General features: G+C 49.1%; 2 protein-coding genes across 2 annotated transcripts in view; both read right to left on the bottom strand.

Moving 5' to 3' along the window:
• The window catches only part of abl2 (c-abl oncogene 2, non-receptor tyrosine kinase), a 23526-nt gene extending 12869 nt beyond the window's left edge, over positions 1-10657 (bottom strand). The window contains exon 1 of the mRNA XM_067229593.1: positions 10320-10657. Within this exon, the coding sequence (XP_067085694.1) occupies positions 10320-10533 (214 nt within the window). The 5' untranslated portion in view covers positions 10534-10657. The remainder of the gene's footprint in view (positions 1-10319) is intronic.
• Positions 10658-11641: 984 nt separating this feature from the next.
• On the bottom strand, positions 11642-20053 carry soat1 (sterol O-acyltransferase 1). The gene is given in 17 exon segments (XM_067229765.1): positions 11642-12804; positions 12806-12846; positions 12999-13144; positions 13768-13903; positions 14126-14224; positions 14373-14470; positions 14655-14784; positions 15131-15176; positions 15475-15565; positions 15668-15746; positions 15927-16209; positions 16344-16451; positions 16695-16769; positions 17161-17309; positions 17926-17984; positions 19307-19463; positions 20025-20053. Coding segments are annotated over 16 exon segments (1878 nt in total). The 5' UTR covers positions 19446-19463; positions 20025-20053; the 3' UTR covers positions 11642-12605.
• Between the last annotated feature and the right edge of the window lie 1340 nt (positions 20054-21393).

The following is a 21393-nucleotide window of genomic DNA, read 5'->3' on the forward strand; positions in this document are numbered from 1 at the left end:
CACCTCCATCAGGCTGAAGCTTGTTAGAGGGCCAAGGCCTTTAGGGCTCCAGGCTAGCGTCTCCAGGCTAGCCGCTAGCTGTGATGTGGCTGTGGCCGCAGCAAGATCTCAAGGTCTGCCTGACTGAGCGGGTGGGACGGTCGTGCCTGTGGTTCTCTCCCTGGTCAAACACACTCTGGGAGAAACGCCGCATGGCACTGTGTGTGTGTGTGACTGTGTGTGTGTGTGTGTGTGCCAGGCGTGTCTGTGAAAGAGGAAACCCAAGCTGGAAAATGAGGGTAGGGGTGGTGTGTGTGTGTGTGTGTCTGTGCATGGAGGGGGGGGGTCTCCAGAGGAGTGTGTGAGGCGTGGGCCGGTACTGTGGTCAACACCAGATGGTAGTGGAGTCCTACAAGGAGAACCCTCCCAGCCACAAGCTGCCCAGTCCAACACACACACACAGCCCCTGTGTGTGTGTGTGTGTGAGTCAGGGCAACTGCTCCAGAAGGGACAACTGGCAGAACACAACGGCAGTGACCCCTACCAGAGTCGAGAGAGAGAGATACAGAGAGAGAGAGATATAGAGAGAGAGAGAGAGAGAGAGAGAGAGAGAGAAGGGATATGTGGAGTTTACATCTGAGATGACAGATGATTGAGAGAAAGAGAGATACAGAGAGATACAGAGAGAGATACAGAGAGAGAGAGAGAGAGAGATACAGAGAGAGAGAGAGAGAGAGAGCCCTGCTCGGCCCAGCTCAGTGCTGATCAGAAGGGTCTGACTGCAGCAGTTGTTGAGCGTTGGGTACGTCGTGTGCCTGCAAACACGCCTGTTTGTGTGTGTAGGTGCACACACACAAACACACGTGCGTGATGAGAATACCCCTTTGTGTATGTGTGTGTAGAGGAGGCCTCTAGAACCAGACAGCTGGGCAGTGGTGCCCCCCCCCCCACACACACACACATACACCTCCTCCCCAGACCTCTCTGCCTCTTCTGCAGCTGTTGTTGAACAGCTGAACCAGCAGCACCTCTGCAACCCCCCCCCCCCCCCCCCCTTCACAGACACCCCTTCAAATCCCCCTTCCAGTAAACAAGCAACACGGGAATCCTGATCTCTGCAACAACTAGTCTGATAAGACTACATGCTTATCCTCGTCCTCCCTCACATTTTTGTGGATTGGTCACACACACACAAATCGCACTACCCGTTTACACGGTTCAAAGATGAACAATCTACGTGAGAATCCCTCCTACGGGGATATCCAAACATCCACGGCGGGGCAGTCAAAACGTGACACACGAGTCTGGAGGCGCTAGATCGGCTTCTAGTCTGACCTCTGTGCCAGCACGCCCTTCCGTCTGTATATTTCACCGTCGACCCAGACTCCTGGAGAGACAGGATGTCTGCTGGCCGCAGCTGCTATGCTGTTTCGGCGTAAAACGATTAGCTAGCTAGCCAGATAGCTAGCTTGAGTTTTACATCCAACCTCGAACCAGAGTGGCCGCAAAGTTGACCTCAGATAGACCGCTATTGACGCACTCTATCAAAGAGCTTTCGTGACAAACATTAGCCTAAGTATTGCAGCTCCGGCTAGTCAGCTAGCCTGTGAGTTTCACGTAATCGTACATCAAACTATCGTAAAGTTAGATTACGTGATCAAACTCAAACCAAAACGTCGGACGCAGTGTCGCTAGTCACCCTTCTATCCAGACACACAACCTCACACCAGCCGCCAGCGAGTATAACCTCTACGTTTACATTTAGTCATTTATCAGACGCTCTTATCCAGAGCGACTTACAGTAAGTACAGGGACATACCCCCGAGGCAAGAAGGGTGAAGTGCCTTGCCCAAGGACACAACGTCATTTTGCACAGCGGGGAATCAAACCGGTAACCTTCAGATTACTAGCCCGACTCCCTAACCGCTCAGCCACCTGACTCCCTCACACGCCGCTTCCCTCTGCCTACAGAAGCGGCGTGTAGCATGCAGTGTAAACCAATAACCCGCCTAGAAGGGCTAATTACATGGCTACTGAGACATGACCTCACGTGTAGCACCATTCTCTATTACAGGCCGAACGATATTTATTTACAGTTGGAGAACAACACACACGAACAGGACTCCATAAATAACCGAGCGCGCCTCGCCGATGGAGAGCTGGGAAGGAAACACTGACAATGGTATGAGACAATGGCGCGGATGAGACGCAAAACAAGGACACCGCATTATAGACACGCACACCGCAATACAGACACGCACACTGAAGGCTATGTAGCACTAAACACAAGACAGCGAAAACAATAATTCACAGGAATATTTGACAGGGAGACACTACACAGCACAGGGCAACAAAATAACTTATTCACGCAGTAAAAGTGAAACACACACGCTCGACTGTAAGGGGGCATTCTGTAAGAGTCGTTTGTAGAACCGTGAAGAGGCAGGGTTCAATGATAGACCAGCGGCTGTAGATATTAATGAGGACAGGATAGACAACAATGCCCTCATTGTCAACCATGCTAGCACCCTGGCCTTACACGCAGGGTGTGTGTGTGTGTGTGTGTGTGTGTGTGTGTGTGTGTGTGTGTGTGTGCGAGGGGGGGGGGTGTCAGTCTCGCTCTGTTAGTGACTAATTGTGACCTGCCCTGCACGTGCCTGCTCCCAATGTAGGTCTACATCATCACAATAGCATAGCGCGAAATACTGAGATAGAACTCACGATGACACAAAGATCATCATAAATCACTATCAATTATTGGACAGCACTTAGCATGAGCGTTGGTTATCATTATGAGACTCAGCACTTTGGGTGAGCTTATAATACACACACACACACACACAGACCACTCCTCCTCCCTCTCAGCCCACTTCTTCATCCGAGTGACCCTGTCCCATTAATCTCAGTGAGTAAGTCATTACAGGGTTTCTGGGAAGATACGTGTACCATCCTTCCCTCCCCCGCTCCATCCCACATCCATCTCTCGACCCATCCATCCATCCATCCCTCCTTTCTCTCTCTCCCCCCCTCCCTCTCTCTCTCTCTCTCTCTCCCCACCCCTCCCTTACCCTCTCTCCATCCCTCCCTCTCTGCTTTCCCTCTCTCTCTCTCTATCCCTCCTTTCTCTTCCTCTCTCTCTCCATCCCTCCATCCTCCCCCTCTCTTTCCAGCCCTGCTCCTCTCAGTCTAACAGGAGGATGGCCAGACTCCAGGCCTGCCTGCATGACAGCCTGGTTAATGACAGGGACCTCTGGCTAACTGCCCTGCCCAGGCCTGCACGCACCACACACACACACACACACACCCTCACACACACACACACGCTTGCACACACACACACACTCATATGCACACACGCGTTGTAATGGGGTTAATGAGAGCTAAGTGCCCCCCCCCTCACTAACACCACAGGATTTGGTGCTCTATGCATCACTTTAAAGGACTCTCCAGACCCTTCTCCTGTATTCTACGTGTCTCTCGTCTTCTGTTCCTCAGGTGCTGAGAGGGAGACCAGGGCGTCACACGGAGCACAGCGCCCCACACGGAACACGGCGCCCCGCACGGAGCACGGCGCCCCGCACGGAGCACGGCGCCCCGCACGGAGCACGGCGCCCCGCACGGAGCACGGCGCCCCGCCCGCCTGTTGAACAGGTCTGCTGGACCGTGCAAACTGACTGCTTTATTTCCAGACGCTCGCCCTGTTCCCCGCCCTGCTTGTACTCCCTGTCCCAGGTGGCTCAGGTGTGCCGGGCTGTGGTTTAGTGACGGTGAAGTCTCGATCAGTCCATTACAGGATTGGCAAACTTATTCTCATCTATTCCATAATCATCATTCCCTACACTACATAACATAAACAGCAGAGTGTGTGGTAACTCGTGTTGCAGAGTACGTACTTCTGAAGTGAAAGTGTTTCTTTTACTGTTCTTGGTTGTTGAACATTTTGCAGTGGGGGGGGGGGGGCCTCGTCTTCCTCTTTCACTCCGAGAGTTTTTTCCGGCGTGACGTCCGGATTTTCCCCCTCTGTCAGCAAATACCGTCAAATTCATACGGCAGCAGGGAGAGGAAACGGGTATAGATTTGATTTTCCATTACGGGTGAACGTGTACATAACGACAGCCTGCTCGGACTACCCTTCCTTTAAACTCAGGTCTGATGCCCAGACAGGGAGCGATTTCTCAACGAGGGCCAGTGTTTCCAAACATTTTCCAGTAAATATTAACCTGACGACATAATCACACCATGACTTGAAGCAGGGCCCACTATTGTACCGTCAAGATTACTGTTCAACCACAACGCCAATGCAAGAACACACTTATGTAAGCTGTCTGTGTGTCTGTCTGTCTGTGTGTGGCTGGAGGGGTTTTGCGTTGTGATGGTGACTGTAAGGGAATGTCTCCTCCACCAGGACAGGACAGGACAGGCACGTTAACACAGCCTGAGAGAAGAAGAGAGGTCGACCAACAGGAAGTGATGTCAAAGAAAGAGAATTCGAGAGGAGTGCGAGGATTAACAGGCTTTAGCATGATCAACGTGATCAGAAGCAGACATGGGTGGGTTTACAGCACCCATGACGTCTGTGTGTGGGTGTGTGAGAGTGCATGCGTGTTTCCATACCATTGCAGTGTATAAGGCAGTGGGGTGTTTAGGACTTCAGAGATACAGAACAAGAGTGAGTTGTGTGGAGGGGAGGGTGGGGGTGGTGAGAGGTATAGAAAGAGAGAGAGAGGGAGGGGATGTGTGGTGCGGAGATCTGAGATGACAGATGATTGAATCAGCCGAGAGGAGAGGGAGACAAGGTGGAGCTCCAGTCCATGCCAGAGTCCAGGGTGTCCTAGGTGAGATGATTCAATCAGACAGATATGAGATAGAGACACAGCGCAGATCACACTGTCCAGCCCATCACCAGAAGGTCTATTACGGTCTCTGCCTCGCTGGATGGACGCAATCTTCAAATATTGATCTACTGTGTTTCACTCTCACTGTCTGGTACAGTCTCTTACTGATTCTTGTCTTATTCTCTCTCTCTGCCTGCATGCCCACCAAACTGTCCCTCCCTCCCTCCCAGTCAGTGTGAACCTAGAGGGTGTGTGCCAGTCCGCCTAGCCTGTCTGGTCTGGCCCAGGACGGGCAGATTAAGTCCGACCGACGCAGCGTGCGATTAAATGGGTCTGAGGGAGGATGGGGGAGATAGGGGAGAGAGAGTAGGCGGGGGGAGGGAGGGGGGGAGATAGGAAAGAGAGAGCAGGCGGAGGGAGGGAGGGGGGATGGGGGAGATAGGAGAGAGAGAGCAGGCGGAGGGAGGGAGGGCGGATGGGGGAGATAGGAGAGAGAGAGCAGGCGGAGGGAGGGAGGGCGGATGGGGGAGATAGGAGAGAGAGCAGGCGGAGGGAGGGAGGGGGATGGGGGAGATAGGAGAGAGAGCAGGCGGAGGGAGGGAGGGGGATGGGGGAGATAGGAGAGAGAGCAGGCGGAGGGAGGGAGGGGGATGGGGGAGATAGGAGAGAGAGCAGGCGGAGGGAGGGGGATGGGGGAGATAGGAGAGAGAGCAGGCGGAGGGAGGGAGGGGGATGGGGGAGATAGGAGAGAGAGCAGGCGGAGGGAGGGAGGGGGATGGGGGAGATAGGAGAGAGAGCAGGCGGAGGGAGGGAGGGGGATGGGGGAGATAGGAGAGAGAGCAGGCGGAGGGAGGGAGGGGGATGGGGGAGATAGGAGAGAGAGCAGGCGGAGGGAGGGAGGGAGGAGAGAGAAGACAGACAGGGGGATTAGCTTCAGTACAGCCTGTGCTCAATTACAACTCAACTAAGAAGGTAGACAGAGAGAGGGGAGAGAGATGGGAGAGTGAGGAGGAGGGGGGAGAGAGAAAGAGAGAGATGGGAGAGTGAGGAGCTCAATTAAAGGAATGATTGAGGAGGAGGATGATGAGAAGAAGGGATGAGATGCCAGACAGAGAGAAAGCAGCTGAGTTTTGTGCAGAAGGAGAGGGTGATATTAGATAAAGACTGGACCCCTTAATGTGTGTGTGTGTGTGTGTGGAGGACTCCAAGCCAAGTCCACAGCTTGACGGATAAGAAGCAGTAAGCAGCATAGAGGCAGCATAGAGGCAGCATAGAGGCAGCATAGAGGCAGCATAGAGGCAGCATGGAGACAGGCAGAATAGTACACCAGACCCTGGAAGCCAGTCCACATTAAACGGGCACGGCATCTAACCTAGACTCACCCCAGCTGCTGCTGTTATCACACCCCTCACCCACCCTACCCCACCCCTCCACCCTACCCCACCCCTCACCCACCCTGCTCCACCCTACCCTACCCCACCCCTTCACCCACCCTACCCCACCCCTCACCCACCCTGCTCCACCCTACCCTACCCCACCCCTCCACCCTACCCCACCCCTCCACCCACCCTACCCTACCCTACCCCTCCACCCACCCTACCCCAGGGGCAAGTTCTGGTGCCATCTGCACCAACATGAGGGGAACTAATCACTCCTCTGTCCTGATCAGTCCTCAGTTTACAGAGGCCAGGCTGGACTAGCGAGGAGAAAGGGAGAAGGCAGAAGGAGTCAGGAAGTGAAGAGAGGATTTGCAGTGATCATACAAAACGAGTTCAAAACACAGAGCGACGCTACAACAACATCTAGCTGGGTCACTTCCTGTTTACTGTCGGGGCTCAGGTGAGATGGGGTGGAGATGGGACTCCTTGAGGAGGTATGAGAACCTCAGACCACAGCTCCTCCTAGTGGTTAAGACAGGTAACTGACCAGAAGTGTTCAGGGGGCAACTTTATTACTCCATTTCAAATGTCTACACCGTCCACCCACCCACACAAATACCAACTCTGAAACTCAATTTCCAGCGCCTGCACGCCTTGTTTTGGTTGTTTGGGCCTTGGCACATATATGGAAAAGTGGATTTCTCTAATCCCATTTCACCCCTAATGCAAATCAGCTTATGTGTCCGGGATCTCTCTCTCTCTCTCTCTCTCTCCCTCTCTCCCTCTCTCCCTCTCTCCCTCTCTCTCTCCTGCCACCATGCTCTCAGCCCCTGGAGGGCGATGCTCACTGCAGGATGAGGGGGGGCAGAGAGATGCTCAGTCTGGCTCCAAGCAGCGGTGCCCCACTTTCTCCTCTACTGCAGGCTGTGCGTTCATCAAGACCATGACCACATGTGGGGCCTGTTGTCTGTGCATGCAGCTCTCGACAAAAAAAACGACCAAATGTGGTTTTGAGGTTTATTTAATGATTTGAAAAAAAGCTATCGCTTTAGAAACCATTAAAACACTCTTAACAATCAGATAAGTACACTGAGGCACATTAGCCAATAGGAGGGAATTCAACCGGCATCTTGCGAGCACTTTCCAAGTGAAATCACAGAGGGCAATTTAAAAAGTATAACACTTAAGGTTCTTGGGTTACTGCCTTACAAAGCTACATTATTAGATAATGGACTTCCGCAGAAAACAGCCCCAATGGGGAAGTGAAAAAGACCAGTTCCTCATCACCAAAATAAAGAGCCCTGTGTTTAACCTCGATGGACAACAAGGACACTGCAGTGGAGGTGATAGTGATGATGGTGGTGGTTAGGAACCAGAAGCCCTGACGTGGCCAAAGAGAGGGAGTCACTGTCAGCCAGCCTGTCGATGCATGGCACTGACACACACAGACCCTGTGCCTCATTCTGTTTACCCAGCGACATCAAATAAAAGGCTTGCCTATCTGCCTGTCTACCTGTCTGTCCCAATTGTCTGTCTGCCTGCCAGTCTGTCTGTCTGTCTCCCGTCCATGCCTGAGGACATACACAGGCACAGAGAGTCAGGGTCGATGAATAAATGATGATGATGATGATGATGAGAGGACCAGAATGGCATGGTGACCTGAGCAGGAATGAGTCACTTAGCCTGAAGGAGACAGGGGAAGGAGGCGGAGGAAGGAGACGGGGGGAAGGAGGCGGAGGAAGGAGGTATGGGAAGGAGGCGGGGGAAGGAGGCGGGGGGAAGGAGGCGGGGGGAAGGAGGAGGAGGAAGGAGGTGGGGGAAGGAGGCGGGGGGAAGGAGGAGGAGGAAGGAGGCGGGGGGAAGGAGGCGGGGGGAAGGAGGCGGGGGGAAGGAGGCGGGGGGAAGGAGGCGGAGGAAGGAGGCGGAGGCGGAGGAAGGAGGTAGGGGAAGGAGACGGGGGGAAGGAGGCAGGGGGGGAAGGAGGCGGGGGAAGGAGGCACGGGGAAGGAGGCGGGGGAAGGAGGCGGGGGAAGGAGGCGGGGGATGGAGGTGGGGGAAGGAGGCGGGGGATGGAGGCGGGGGAAGGAGGCGGGGGAAGGAGGCTGAAGATGACAGCAGAGCAGGCAGAGAAGGGGGGGGGCTTCTAACCCTAACCCAGGTTCAGGAAATGTGGTGTCTATATCCTCACAGTGCTTCATTAGCTTCAGGCATGTATACCATACTGTACACCAACATATGCATGAACGGACAAACACTAACACCAACACCAGCACACGCATGAACCCCCAGGCACACACACACACACACTTTCTCCTCCATTAGCAGAGTCGTTTTACAAGCCTCCTTCGACCCTGGCTAAGACACTGACTGCACTTCCAGCTCCTATAAAAAGACCACTCACTCCAGAATCCAGACTTTGGAGAAAACAGAGAAGACTTGAACAGACAGTGAGTGTGCACTTCACGGAGCTGTCTGTGTTCCCAGATGACGAGAAGGGGACCCAAGTGACATCTCTCTCTGAGCAGAGCTAGGATAAACCAGTTAGCTCAAGATACAGACCCTTTGTCCTATTCCATTAGTCCTAGCCCCACCCCCAGCCTCGATGCCCCAGCCCCTCTGCCCCAGCCCCTCTGCCCCAGCCCCTCTGCCCCAGCCCCTCTGCCCCAGCCTCTCTGCCCCAGCCTCTCTGCCCCAGCCTCTCTGCCCCAGCCCCTCTGCCCCTGCCCCAGCCTCTCTGCCCCAGCCCCTCTGCCCCAGCCCCTCTGCCCCAGCCTCTCTGCCCCAGCCCCTCTGCCCCAGCCTCTCTGCCCCAGCCTCTCTGCCCCAGCCCCCTACTCCCTGGCCTCCTGTCACGTCTGATCCCAGCCCAGGCCCACACTCTGCCTGCCTGTCTGACTCACTGACCTTCTGGCCCCAGGGCAAGCTACATCCAAAAGGAATCTGAAAGACTGCAACCATGGTGGGGGTACTGTGGTCTTCAGAGAATACCAATCACCCAGCTCCACATCTATCTGTCTGCCTTGTAACAACGTCTGGGTGTCACAGGTCTTCATCTGTTAGACAGTGGACCTAGTCTGCATTGGTAGTCCGTGGTATATTTCCTGTACCTTAGCTATCCAAGTCATGCCATTTTGAAACGATACACCACAACAGGATAACCAGCCCATCACCAGAGAGTGACTCACAAAGTCGATGCATGGGTCACAGTTTTCATGTCTACTTCACCAGGCTGAATTGGAAAGAGTTATCAACAGCAAGCCTAGGGCTGTACCCCAAAAATGAGTAGGCCTATATAAGGGAGTCCACCTTGTCTTGTATTCGCAGCTGAAGCTCTCCAAGGAGGCAAGACTTGGACGACCACAGCCCTAGACACAACGCTTGCGAGTGAGAGAGTAAATCTCACCGCATCTACACAGTATACAGGCTCAACTCTATTCCACCCAGGTGCCCCTATGCCCCTATCAAAGTGTTGCCAGCAGTGCAGCCGAGTTGTGGAGCTTCTCCGAGGTTGCAAGTAAGCCGACCATTGCCACTCTCGGGCTGTAACGTGAGCCTCTTGTAGCTGCCACAGAGAGTTAATGGGCTGGAATTGCCACTCAATCCCCGGTGGCAAAGCTCATTGTTTAGGCGGAACCTCTGATTGCTCAGCCCTGGAAGACTGGCTAGCTGAATGACTGTCTTTTCTTCGATGTGTGCAACCCCAAACTACTCTTCATTTCTCTCTCCTACCTGAAACCTGGAAACACATTTTCGCTCGCTCTCTAACTGAAACGCTTACAATTAAATCAAGATTCCTAAAGTATGATACAAATGACATAACTATTCAAAAGCAGTTTCTTTAATATCCCCTAACATTGTCTACCACTATACAATTATTCTTTCCTGCTAGTTAGCTCACTGACATGTTTGCTAAAGGACAACAGGATTGTGGTTGGCACTGATTGCTGTTAGCAAGCTAACTGTATTTCCGCTAACGCGGCGTTGCCAGTACACAGAACGTTAGCTCCTAGACCCGTTAGCTTGCCTTGTTAGCTTAGCAGTAAAGTCCAGTCAAATCCGACACCCACCAGTTCAACAAATCACTGCTTTTTGTAATTTGATTCAATCGAGTTGCAATTATATCTACCTGAATGTTGGGTGAATATATTGATTCCAGGGTCTGGAACGTTAACGGTAGCTGCCCTGCCAGGCGGTGTCCCAGTAGTGCAGACATCCCGGGGTCTCCTCCCGGTGTTGCTTCCACGGTTCCCCTTTCCCTGGTGCTGCGGAGTCGCGTGGGGCTGTGGCGGTTGTATCCCGGCGGCTGTGCCCTCAGCGACGCGGCCTACCTGTTGTCCCATCCCCGCAGTTAGGTGTAAAGATGTTCGGGACGAAGCAAGCAAACCTCCAGCGCTCGTTTTGGCTCACATCCCCCAACTGTGGAGCGGCCTGTTCCAAATAGTCTTCTTTCAACCCCCTCTCTTCTTCCACGGACTCCTAGCTCGATAGCTTGCTAGCCAGATATCAGTGTGGAACCCACCCACCCCTGCCTCAAACAATAAAGCAAAAAGCTCAACGTATCACTGAAATTAACGGTTCAACAACTGTTCGTTCTGTAGCCAGGTGGCAATGTTCGGTACCCCACGCTCAAAATTCTGTAGAATAGGGACCCTTTCAGGGTCGTTTCGCCGTGCTCCGGCCACTGCGCGCCCCCTCTACCACCGCCATCTTTACCGCAGAATAGAGCGAGATGTGTTTCGCAAGGGGGGTTTCGATCCCCCGGTCACAATGATCCATTCCCGTCCCCCGCGTCCCAAATGCTTACAAGTCCGCCGAACCACTAGGTGGACAGCCCAAGCCAAACACTAACCACTATGACTTGGACCTGGACTTCACCCCCAATCAATAAAAATGTTCTGATTGAATAAACTAACTATAAACTATTTTTAAGTTGACAAGTCACTATATCCCATTTGCTAATTAGTAAACAAGCATAATGGACACGCTAACTTAATACAACTTTATTTTTTTGTACAGTTCGTGATTCGCTGGGATGAGTATTAGAAACCGCGCCTGGACTTGGTAGTTTGATAACTCTGATCTATCTTTACATTTACATATACACCATGTTGTGATAGGTTAGATGACTCCTTTCCACATCAAAATTTTGGATCACATTGTAGATTATTGGTGACCAGAGATGTAGGGAGGGGAAAGTTGGAGTGGAAAGTTGGGAGTGGAATTTAGCTGAATGGCGCCATCTAGTGTCCCAAAATGGGATGAACCTGTTCCCAATCTGTCCACTTAAAATAATCTTAAATGTTATTATAATTTTTTGTCTACTCTAAAGCTTTACAAATACAATTCCTGCCAATAAGAAACCATGTACAACATCTGGTAACATTTAATAATGCTATGGATCTCTGATTCAATTCAGACACAACGTACAAAGTATTTCAGTACTTCACAATCTGTGCTTTAGGCACAATAGTATTTCTACAAGTTTAATCAGTTGCGCACATTAACACACAAGCTAATTAACATCATTCGGTCTCACTGAACCAAACTGTAGAATCACTGATTTGTTTGGAGCTCTCAATATATTGCTTTTGAATGAATATATTATATATATATCTTGATTAATACCTAGACCGGCTGCATTCCAGTCTGTATATCTGACATGTTGGCAATTACATTCATAGTCATACAGTAGCAACAGTAATCTCATACACTTCCAGATATCTATATTCATGTCCATCGTGTTTAGCTGGTAACACCCTGGGCATAAATACAGGAAGAAATCATAGACACAGACACATTTATAGTTCCTGTGGTTTTAAACCAAAATCAAGTAGGTTGATAGCTCGACATGTACAGCCACTTCACTATGGAGTTGTAAGCCACTGGAAATAAGGTGACAATGTTTCAGGAGAAACAATGACATCACCAAATTATAATTTTCACTGTGATTCTTCAGTCTTGGAAACCATCAGCAGCATGAATCATGTTATCAAAAACCTGTGCTTACACCATTGGTCAAGTAGAAACAGATGGCTTGAATGTGCTATCACGTTACTGCATACCAGCAGAAAGAGGACAGCATTTTTAGCAGCCATCTTAAGAGCATAACATTGGCACAAATCACTTCCTGTGACATATAGGGGGATGCAAGTCAGTCAGAAGAAAGAACGAGATCGTGATATAAGTAACTGAATAAGAGAAAATTGGAGTTCACATTTTGGTTGGTTCAATGTAAACCTGGCGTGTAAATTAACCAGCATAAAAAAAAAAAATGAACAGAAAAGGGAAGAATAAGGCATCTGGGTGAGTTTGACATCCAGTGTTCGGGCAGTTTTGGCACACAGTGCCGAGGTTCCCTCCTTCCACACTAATGAAACACATACATGAGCTCTCCCCCTACATCAGTTAGAATTCACCTTAGTGCAATGAAACAGTATGGAAAGGGCACAAACAAAAGGCTCGGCAGTAAAAGGAGGCCGGTTTCTAGCCCTCTTTCACTTCCTGGTTTGGCGGTCATCCGCTCCAGTGATTGGCCAGCATAGTTCAGTCCGGTTGGTTGCGGGGGTATGACCTCAGAGTGTGTCTGCTTCTGGCGGCCCGGATTGAAGGTGGCAGCTCCACGAACGCGGCTTCATCAGGTCCAGGAAGGAGGGCTGGAACACACATGACACCGATGTAGCAGAGGTGGTTCAGGTAGTGTCCCTGTATGACATGCTCTTGAGCTCAACAGGCCTAGCCATTACTTGGCTCGGTTACCAACGTGGAGTGAAGTCTTGTTTGGAGTGTGGGTGCAGTTTGTGTTTACCTCCTGCAGGGGGCAGTGACGCTGAGCATACCACTCCTGGGAGTACAGGCAGATGATCACCCCCTGACCCAGGAAGAGGGTCGTCCACATGATCACATTCCAGATGGGGCCTTTCCTCCGATCATGAAGGATGAAGTTGAACATCACTGACAGGGGAAGGAGGCGAGGTCCACAAGGGGGAGAGGTCACATGACCAGACCGCAGAGGAGAGCACACAGACAGGGCGACATAGAAAACAGAGAGACAGAAAATGAATTCACCTCCTTTAAAATAGAAATATGAATTTATTTAAATGTTTAAAAAAATCAGATCCAAAATTCAATGTTCAGACATTCAAGTTGCTCAAATTCGAACAGTAAAATTCAGAATCCCAAAATTCAATAAAACAAAACAATATTCCAGCTTCAGAAAAAATTTGATTTCAACATCCGGGACAGGAATTGCTTGCCTCCGACCGGACCTCTCTCCTCAGATCCCAGGCAGTGATTGTATGACTGATCTGCATGTATGACTGCCTGCAGCTACACCTGGATGAGAGGGGCCTGAGGAGAGAGGTCTGCAGTTGGACCCTTCTCGGAGAAGTGAGATGGTTCGATTGCATTCAGGCTCATTCCTTGCATTTACCTATCCTTGGTATCCCAGATGTTTCTATCATAATTTTTTTGGCAGAAATTTTTTAGTTCTAAGTTTTGGATCTGAAGTTCACCATTTGAATTTGAGCAGCCAGAATTGTGTTCTACTTGAATTTTTTGGGAGGACAGCATCTTACTTCCGAAGCACATGAAGAGGCAGAAGAGGACGGGGTAGAAGAATCCGAAGCAGATAGCCAGGATGTACTCGTGTACCACCGCCGACACGGTGAACACCAGGAACATGGCCGCCGCACGGAAACGCTTCCGGGACACCTTACATGGCCGAGAGAGAGAGAGAGAGAGAGAGAGAGAGGGAGAGATAGAAAGACAGAGGGGGATAGAGAGAGAGAGAGGGGGATAGAGAGAGACAAAGAGAGAGGGAGACAAAGAGAGAAACAGAGAATGAGAAATCCTAGCCGACTGGGTTAAGACAGTGTTCAGAGAGTTCGTGTTGAGATTGAGACTGATGTAGTCTAATGATCAGTCAGCACTCACCCACAAGAAGTCCCGGTAAATGTAGTAGTACAGCCAATCATGAACCACCACATTCCAGGTACGATAGTAGTTGGCGAAAGAGGTGGAATTCCACCAATCCTGTAAGTGGAGAAACGCACAACTTGATTTTAGTCTCTTTAGTCTCGGCAAGGACTCCTCTGAGTGTCAGAGCGTGGGTTGGCTCTTCCAGATCACAGACTCTAATAACAGGTAATCCGCCTCTCTCTCCCTCTCTCTCCCTGCGTACCTTGTAGAACATCCTGTCTGCGAAGCGCAGCATCTCAGCAAAGGCATTGAGCCAGCAGTGGAGGAAGGCAAAGAAGGCCAAAAACAGAACCAGCGCACCTAGAGGGAGAGAGAGAGAGACAGAGAGGGACAGAGGGAGACAGAGAGAGAGTGAGGGAGAGAGAGGAAGCTAAGAATTCGTTGCAAATGACGGCAAGTTTTTATTCACATCCATCATGGAGATTGATAGAACCCCTGGCTTAGTGTTAGTGTTTTTCCTGGCTGGGGCGTGTCTCTCCAGTACCTGGAAGGATGGAACTGAAGACGCATAGCACCATGGCTCTTAGGTCAAACAGCTGGGGACTGATGCTGCGGAACTGGGGGATGCACAGGCGCACAAACACATAGTAGGCATAGAACAGACAGCCCAGAACCTGGATGGGGAGCGAGAGAGATAGGAAGGGAGGGGGAGAGAGAGGGAAGGACGGGAGAGGGGGAGAGTGAAGGAGAGAGAGTTGAGTATAAAATGTGAGGATGTTATCTTCTGGTCAATGGTACAGCCCAGCACTGTAGGCATTACATTTACATTTAGTCATTTAGCAGACGCTCTTATCCAGAGCGACTTACAGTAAGTACAGGGACATTCCCCCGAGGCAAGTAGGGTGAAGTGCCTTGCCCAAGGACACAACGTCATTTTGCACGGCCAGGAATCGAACTGGCAACCTTCAGATTACTAGCCCGATTCCCTAACCGTTTAGCCACCTGACTACAAAAGGTTACCTGCAGAAACTTGGTGGCCACATAGCTCCATCGGATTTCTGGATTTCTGCAGGTAGACAGAGACATTCATTCATTTACATTTAGCAGACGCTCTTATCCAGAGCGACTTACGCTAAGTACAGGGACATTCCCCCCGAGGCAAGCAGGGTGAAGTGCCTTGCCCAAGGACACAACATCATTTGGCACGTCCAGGAAACAAACTGGCAACCTTCGGATTACTAGCCCGATTCCCTAACGGCTCAGCCACCTGACTACCTGGATCTGACAGATCCAGGAAGTCAGACAGAGAGCATGAATGTGGTGCCTCATCCAATAAGCATGTGTAGACTTGACCCGTATTTTACCTGGGGTATTTGTCTCTGTAGATGAGGGTGGGGGCAAACAGGAAGTAGATGTACTGGGTCATCTGGGGTGTGACTGAAGCGGGAGCCGAGCCTGAAGACAGGAAGTGAGATCACATCAATACAGACGCAGAGAGGGACAGGAGGAGTCCTAGCATGTCTGTGCGAGAGAGTACCGTTCTGGTTCTCTACATACCCTTCTTGTCTTTGGCCAAGGCCAGGACCCTGGGAACATTCTCTCTCATGTAGGAGTAGGATTTCATCATCAGACGCACCTGGAAGAGGCCTCACAATGAGGCAAACCCTGCGTTTACACAGGTTTACACGGTCCTGGACGCAAGCTATTCTTAGCTGGGCTGCTTTTAGGCTAGGAAAAAGCAAGCTAGTGTAGGCTAAGCTACAGATTTGACACTCGTTTCTACTCTAGGCTAGGCTACTGTAGGCTAGGCTCATACCTGCTCCAGGATGATTACGAAGCAGGAGGCTGGAGGCAGGCTGTTCCCTACGGCCACGTAAGTGGGCAGGAGGCCCAGACCCAGGGCCTGGTACAGGACAAAGAGCGACCCCAGCAGGAGGCTCCACAGACCGGGCAAGGCCGAGCTCAGGTACTGGGAGGCCCAAAGTTGGAACAGCAGGTAGGGAACCACCAGAACCGACAGGAACATGCAGATCCACGTGGAGACCACCAGGGGGAACTGGCCGAACGCGTACACCAGGAGGTCAAAGTCCAGCACCAGCCTGAGAGAGGGAAGAAGAAGGACAGGTTTATTCTCTGCTGGCTAGAACGTCCATCACTGCTGCTACCTGGACAGTCCACTCATCTGCAAGTTTTAGGGGCGGTTTGAGAGACTGAACAACCCCTTCGACCTCACCTGCCCTCGTCGATGAAGTCTACGACAAACGTACTGAGGATGAAGAGGATGAGCAGGGCGATGAACATGTGGTAGATGGTCCTGATGTGGTTGACTTCAAACAGCTCGCTTTTCCATAGAGAGAGAGAGAACATGGTCATACATGCAGAGAGACACGCAATCACTGATCCTGTACACGCCAGCAGAACTGCATGGAAGAAATCAGGACATACATTCTGATTAAAGATGTCAAAATCTTGCACAATCACTGATCCTGTACACGCCAGCAGAACTGCATTTAATAAATCAGGACATTCATTCTGATTAAAGATGTCAAAATCTTGTCCAGAGATGGATTTAACCAGGACTTACTCCAACAAGGACCTTCTGTTGACAAACTGCTTGCCCTGGCTCTGCGGCGACCGAAGCTGTCCGCAGGAGGACAGGCTGCAAAAACAAGCTGGATTACAAGGTAGTCAGGTGGCTGAGCTGTGAGGAAATCGGGCTAGTAATCTGAAGGTTGCCAGTTCGATTCCCGGCCGTGCCAAATGACGTTGTGTCCTTGGGCAAGCCACTTCACCCTACTTGCCTCTGGGAAAATGTCCCTGTACTTACTGTAAGTCGCTCTGGATAAGAGCGTCTGCTAAATGACTAAATGATTAACCGGGAGACAGGAAACATTGACATCCAGGTAGGATTAAATAACTGTAAACTAGGAAACATGAGTTAACATCTTATTCAGGTTTGAGGGATCCTCTGGGCCGCTGCATTTCAAACGAGAGAGGTATGAATGAAAAAAGGTCAGTTACGTGCGGAGCACACACAAGGCGATTCATACCCGAGTTTGGTCATTTCCTTGTCGGAGAGCGGGGGGGAGAAGGCGGCAGATACTGGCGCAGCCTCCAGAATGGCGGACTCTTCGATCAGACTGTCCATGAAGTCGTTCACCTGGCCTTCGAACTGACGCATGAGGTCACTCTTCAGGTGCTGGGGTAAGGTACACGCACACAGACAGGCATGAGGATGACACCACAATCAAACGCTGCGCTAACTGCATTCTATTGTCAGACTGTAGTTGAGGAATTTATTTGTTATTATTGCACTGCAGTATAATTTTTTTCACAGTACAATTCAATCATCTTGCTGCTTTAATCAAGGTGTTCTTGTTGCTATTTGTATGCAAAAAAAGATGAAAGTTGAAAATGTTTAGGGTTAGCTCCTTACTCTAATCATCGAATATTAACAGGATTTGAAAAACCATCGGGGCACAAGCAGATTGACAGGGTTTAAATGATAAGATTACAGCTCACACAGGCTTAAGAGAGATTGGCTCAGTCGTGCTATTGGGGATTTGGCACCGACGGTAAACAGCCACGCTCTGTGTAGCACTGGAAGAGTATAACCCAGGCAAATCAGCTGGGAGAGGATGAAGTCAGTTCAACTAATGCCTGGCCTAATAACTTAATGACATTTCTGGAACTGTTCCTCCCAACTGTAAGGGTAAGTCTCCATGGCATCAAATCTGGGGTTTTAATTCAAAGGTTTGAAGTCACTGACCCGTTGTGGAAGCCTGTATTGTTAAACACCGTCAAAACAAACGAACCTCGGCTTTCCTCTTCAGCTGGAGTTTACGGCTGATCAGCTTTTCCACCTCCATCTTACCTGAAACACAGAGCCACTTCTGATAAGCAGAATATCATGTTTCAACACAACAAAAGGATGAGAAGATCCGTTTTCCAGGTTGCTATAGTCACAGACAGGTCCACATGACCTGGAGAAGTGTAAACATCTAATATTTGCATAGAAAGGTCTGTGCCAAGAAAATTGAGCTCTGGATGGGTGGGAGAGTCTCAGGGAAGTTTGTCTTTCATTTCTCACTGCTGACTTGATTTGCCTAAATAAACTTAACATCTTAATAGCAAAAGTCCAAAAAGGTTGGACGATAATATGAAATTATTCCGACATCTGTGGGTGTCGCAAGACTGTAATAAACACAACCAATCATTAAGCCGTACCCTGACTAATGATTGGACGGGCTATCTGTCTGTCTGTCTGTATACCTACCAGCACGCACTCTGCCCCTGCACTCAATGCGTGTTACTATAGTTTTGTGGGAGTGGCTTTGAAGGGAGGAGGTGCGATAATTATCCTTAGAATAATCTGGAATTGAAGCTAAAATCGCCAGCTACGCACAACGTGCCTACACAACCTTTAAGTAAGCTGCACTGGACTGTTAGTCCATTTCCAACATACTTCCCCCCTCCCCCAATCTATAATCAACCCAATCAATGATTGGGTGCTGTACAGCAAAACAATGATAGATAGGCTAGCTAGATGAAACTATCAGAAGATAAGATTTTTCCATTGTCATCTGAATTAAAACAAGGCCTCACTATCCTCATTTTTGTTTCAGAAAGGGCCAAGATAAATAATAGATAAGAACTATGATAAATGAATGGACTGGAGTAGGATGAGTCACAACCCATGGAAGGTCACCTCAGGTTATGATGTGGCCTACTGGGAATTTACTGGTGACAACATGCAAATAAAACAATCATTGTTTCAGGATTGCGAGATTGAGTCCCATGACTGCAAGCGTGCACAATTGATCCAGGACGTCTTCTCTGACGTGTTGGTATTTGAGCAAGTGAATCCGTTCCAATTTCATATCCAACCTTGTGATGTAAAAATGACACAGTAGACAATAGTTCCTGAATGAAACCTTAGAATTAAATCTTGTAGATAGCTGAGCTCTAGGTAACGTATTATATGGCTGGAGAGGTCATAAGCAATCATGTCAGGAACCTTGTAAATGAATTAACTCAGAGGCAACAAACACTATCATAAATATATTGATTTGTAGGAATATTGGATCCTGCCAGATGTTGAGCAACAATAGTTACACCTAGTGCTACCCTTGTACCCACAGTGATATTTCTCAACCAATACAGACATGTTAGGCCCAAGCAGTAAAATATTCTCACCATTACTGGTTAAGCGTTTCTCCCCATTACACTGGCTCTCTCCATTCTCTCCAACCGGGCTGTCCAGGTCAGGGAAGGACGGCATCTTTGGCAAGACTCTGCTCCTGGACCGGACGGTGCTGCCATTCTCGCTCTCCATAACGCGGGTATTCAAATCCTACAGACCAACAGGCAAAGTAAAATATTCAGCCCGGAACCTTTAACATTAATCCAAAACATGACTGAAAGAACAGTTAAGAATTTGCTAACATTAGCCTTGGGAAGAGAAAAACGAGTCGCAGAGCTTTCTATTGTTCAACACAGTAATATATCTGTTTTTGGTGCTTGCGAGCTATCTGGCAAGGAATCTGTCTGAAACCACAACTAGCTAGCAGTAAATAACCTCATCTTTAAATCAAAAACAGATAGAGACAGACAGTGGCTGATTATTCAACGAAGAGTAGCCGTTTAACTCATGGAGTTATTTCACGCATCTTTCATTTTAAATTCAGCGTCTGTTCACTTTAGGCACTAACGATTAACCTTTCTAGCATCAACCTGTACTGTACTGGTTACCTGTCCAGTGCAGAAGACTGTCAAACAGTGCTTCTGTGGAGAGCTACAAATAGCTTTCTTCCCCTGCCAAAACATCAGCTCGACTTGCTAACTTGAGCTACAAGTGGGGCATCAATATGCTTAGCTCTATCGAGCTACATTATAAATACAGACATACTCACACGTTTCTGGTTCCGGAAGATTCCTCGTCTTTCCGACTTCACTAGCTAGCCAATGTCAAATCAGGCATGCAAGCAGCTAGCTGTGCAGATACCTGTTCAATCTGAATCACATTCACACTCCTCTCACCTCTGCTAATGTTGATAGAAAGCCTGCTGTTGATTGGTTAAAAGGTCTCTCCTCCTTTCATACGTCAACGCCTTGCTTTTCGACTGGAGCCAATAGATTAGCTTTTCATCGCCTCTGAACAGTCAGTCAAGTAAGTTTCAAATGCAACGGTCTCTCTCTTGCAAGAAACCCACTCATTTCCCAAACCCAAATAAGAAACATCGTGACTCATGGTGTGATGAATTCAATTTGTGTAAGTGTCTTCAAGGTCATTTTCTTTGTGAAAGAAAAAATGTGTTTTATATATTTTTTTAAAGAAACTGCCCACTCGTTCCTCTGTAAATAAAGATTTGCTGTGGATGATGAGTTAGCAACGGCGTACAGAAGTGACAGTGTTCTTTGTCAGCAAGCGTGTGTGAGTGTCTTTTATGAGCAGAAATCAGTTGACTTCCTGTAAAATGTTTTATTGCAGTAGTGCTATATCATGAAACAGTTGTAATTACAGTAAAAGGGTGACTTGACAGTAAAACAGAGTACAAAATTTGAAGACAATATCCACATATTCCAACATATCAATATTTTCAGGTAATCTTCAGCAGGCATGAGCCTTTATAAAAGCTCAACACATTTAAATTCAGTATATACACACACAAACGTCTCAAACAATTCATGCACAGACTCAAACACCCACAATATTATATCTTTTTTTCTTTATGAATGATACATATTTACAGCATCATCAATAACTCATCAAGCATTGTTAATTCTCATCACACCCCATGCTGTTGCATTACCCCTGTTACACACACATACACATACAACCACCCACACACACAACAACTACAATATTCTACAGACCCTCTAGCAAAATTCCTTCCATACCAGCCTTTGGTAAAGCCAACCCCTATTAACATCAACATCATCAAAGCCTATATATATATATATCAAATGTTTGAAATGACAGTGACAGTAAGAGGAGTTGCCAGCAACACAAATTATTTAGGCTTTAGATGACCACACTACAGAAGTACAGTTCTACCTTAATTTCATTATATTCTCCATTTCCTTTTGAAAACCAAAATACATTGGAAGCAAGTTTCCATCAATACATGACTAAAATATAAACACAAGACACGAGACTGAACTAAAGACAGTTGATATAAGGGATCCAGAAGAGATTGGAGATTCAAGCGACTGCTTAATCATCCCCTCTGCAGCCAGCTCCTATATAAAGACGTCGCCTTAGAAGCGACCAGCTGCCTTCC

The sequence above is a fragment of the Osmerus mordax genome, chromosome 26 (assembly GCF_038355195.1).
Source record: "Osmerus mordax isolate fOsmMor3 chromosome 26, fOsmMor3.pri, whole genome shotgun sequence".
Taxonomy (NCBI): Eukaryota; Metazoa; Chordata; class Actinopteri; order Osmeriformes; family Osmeridae; genus Osmerus; species Osmerus mordax.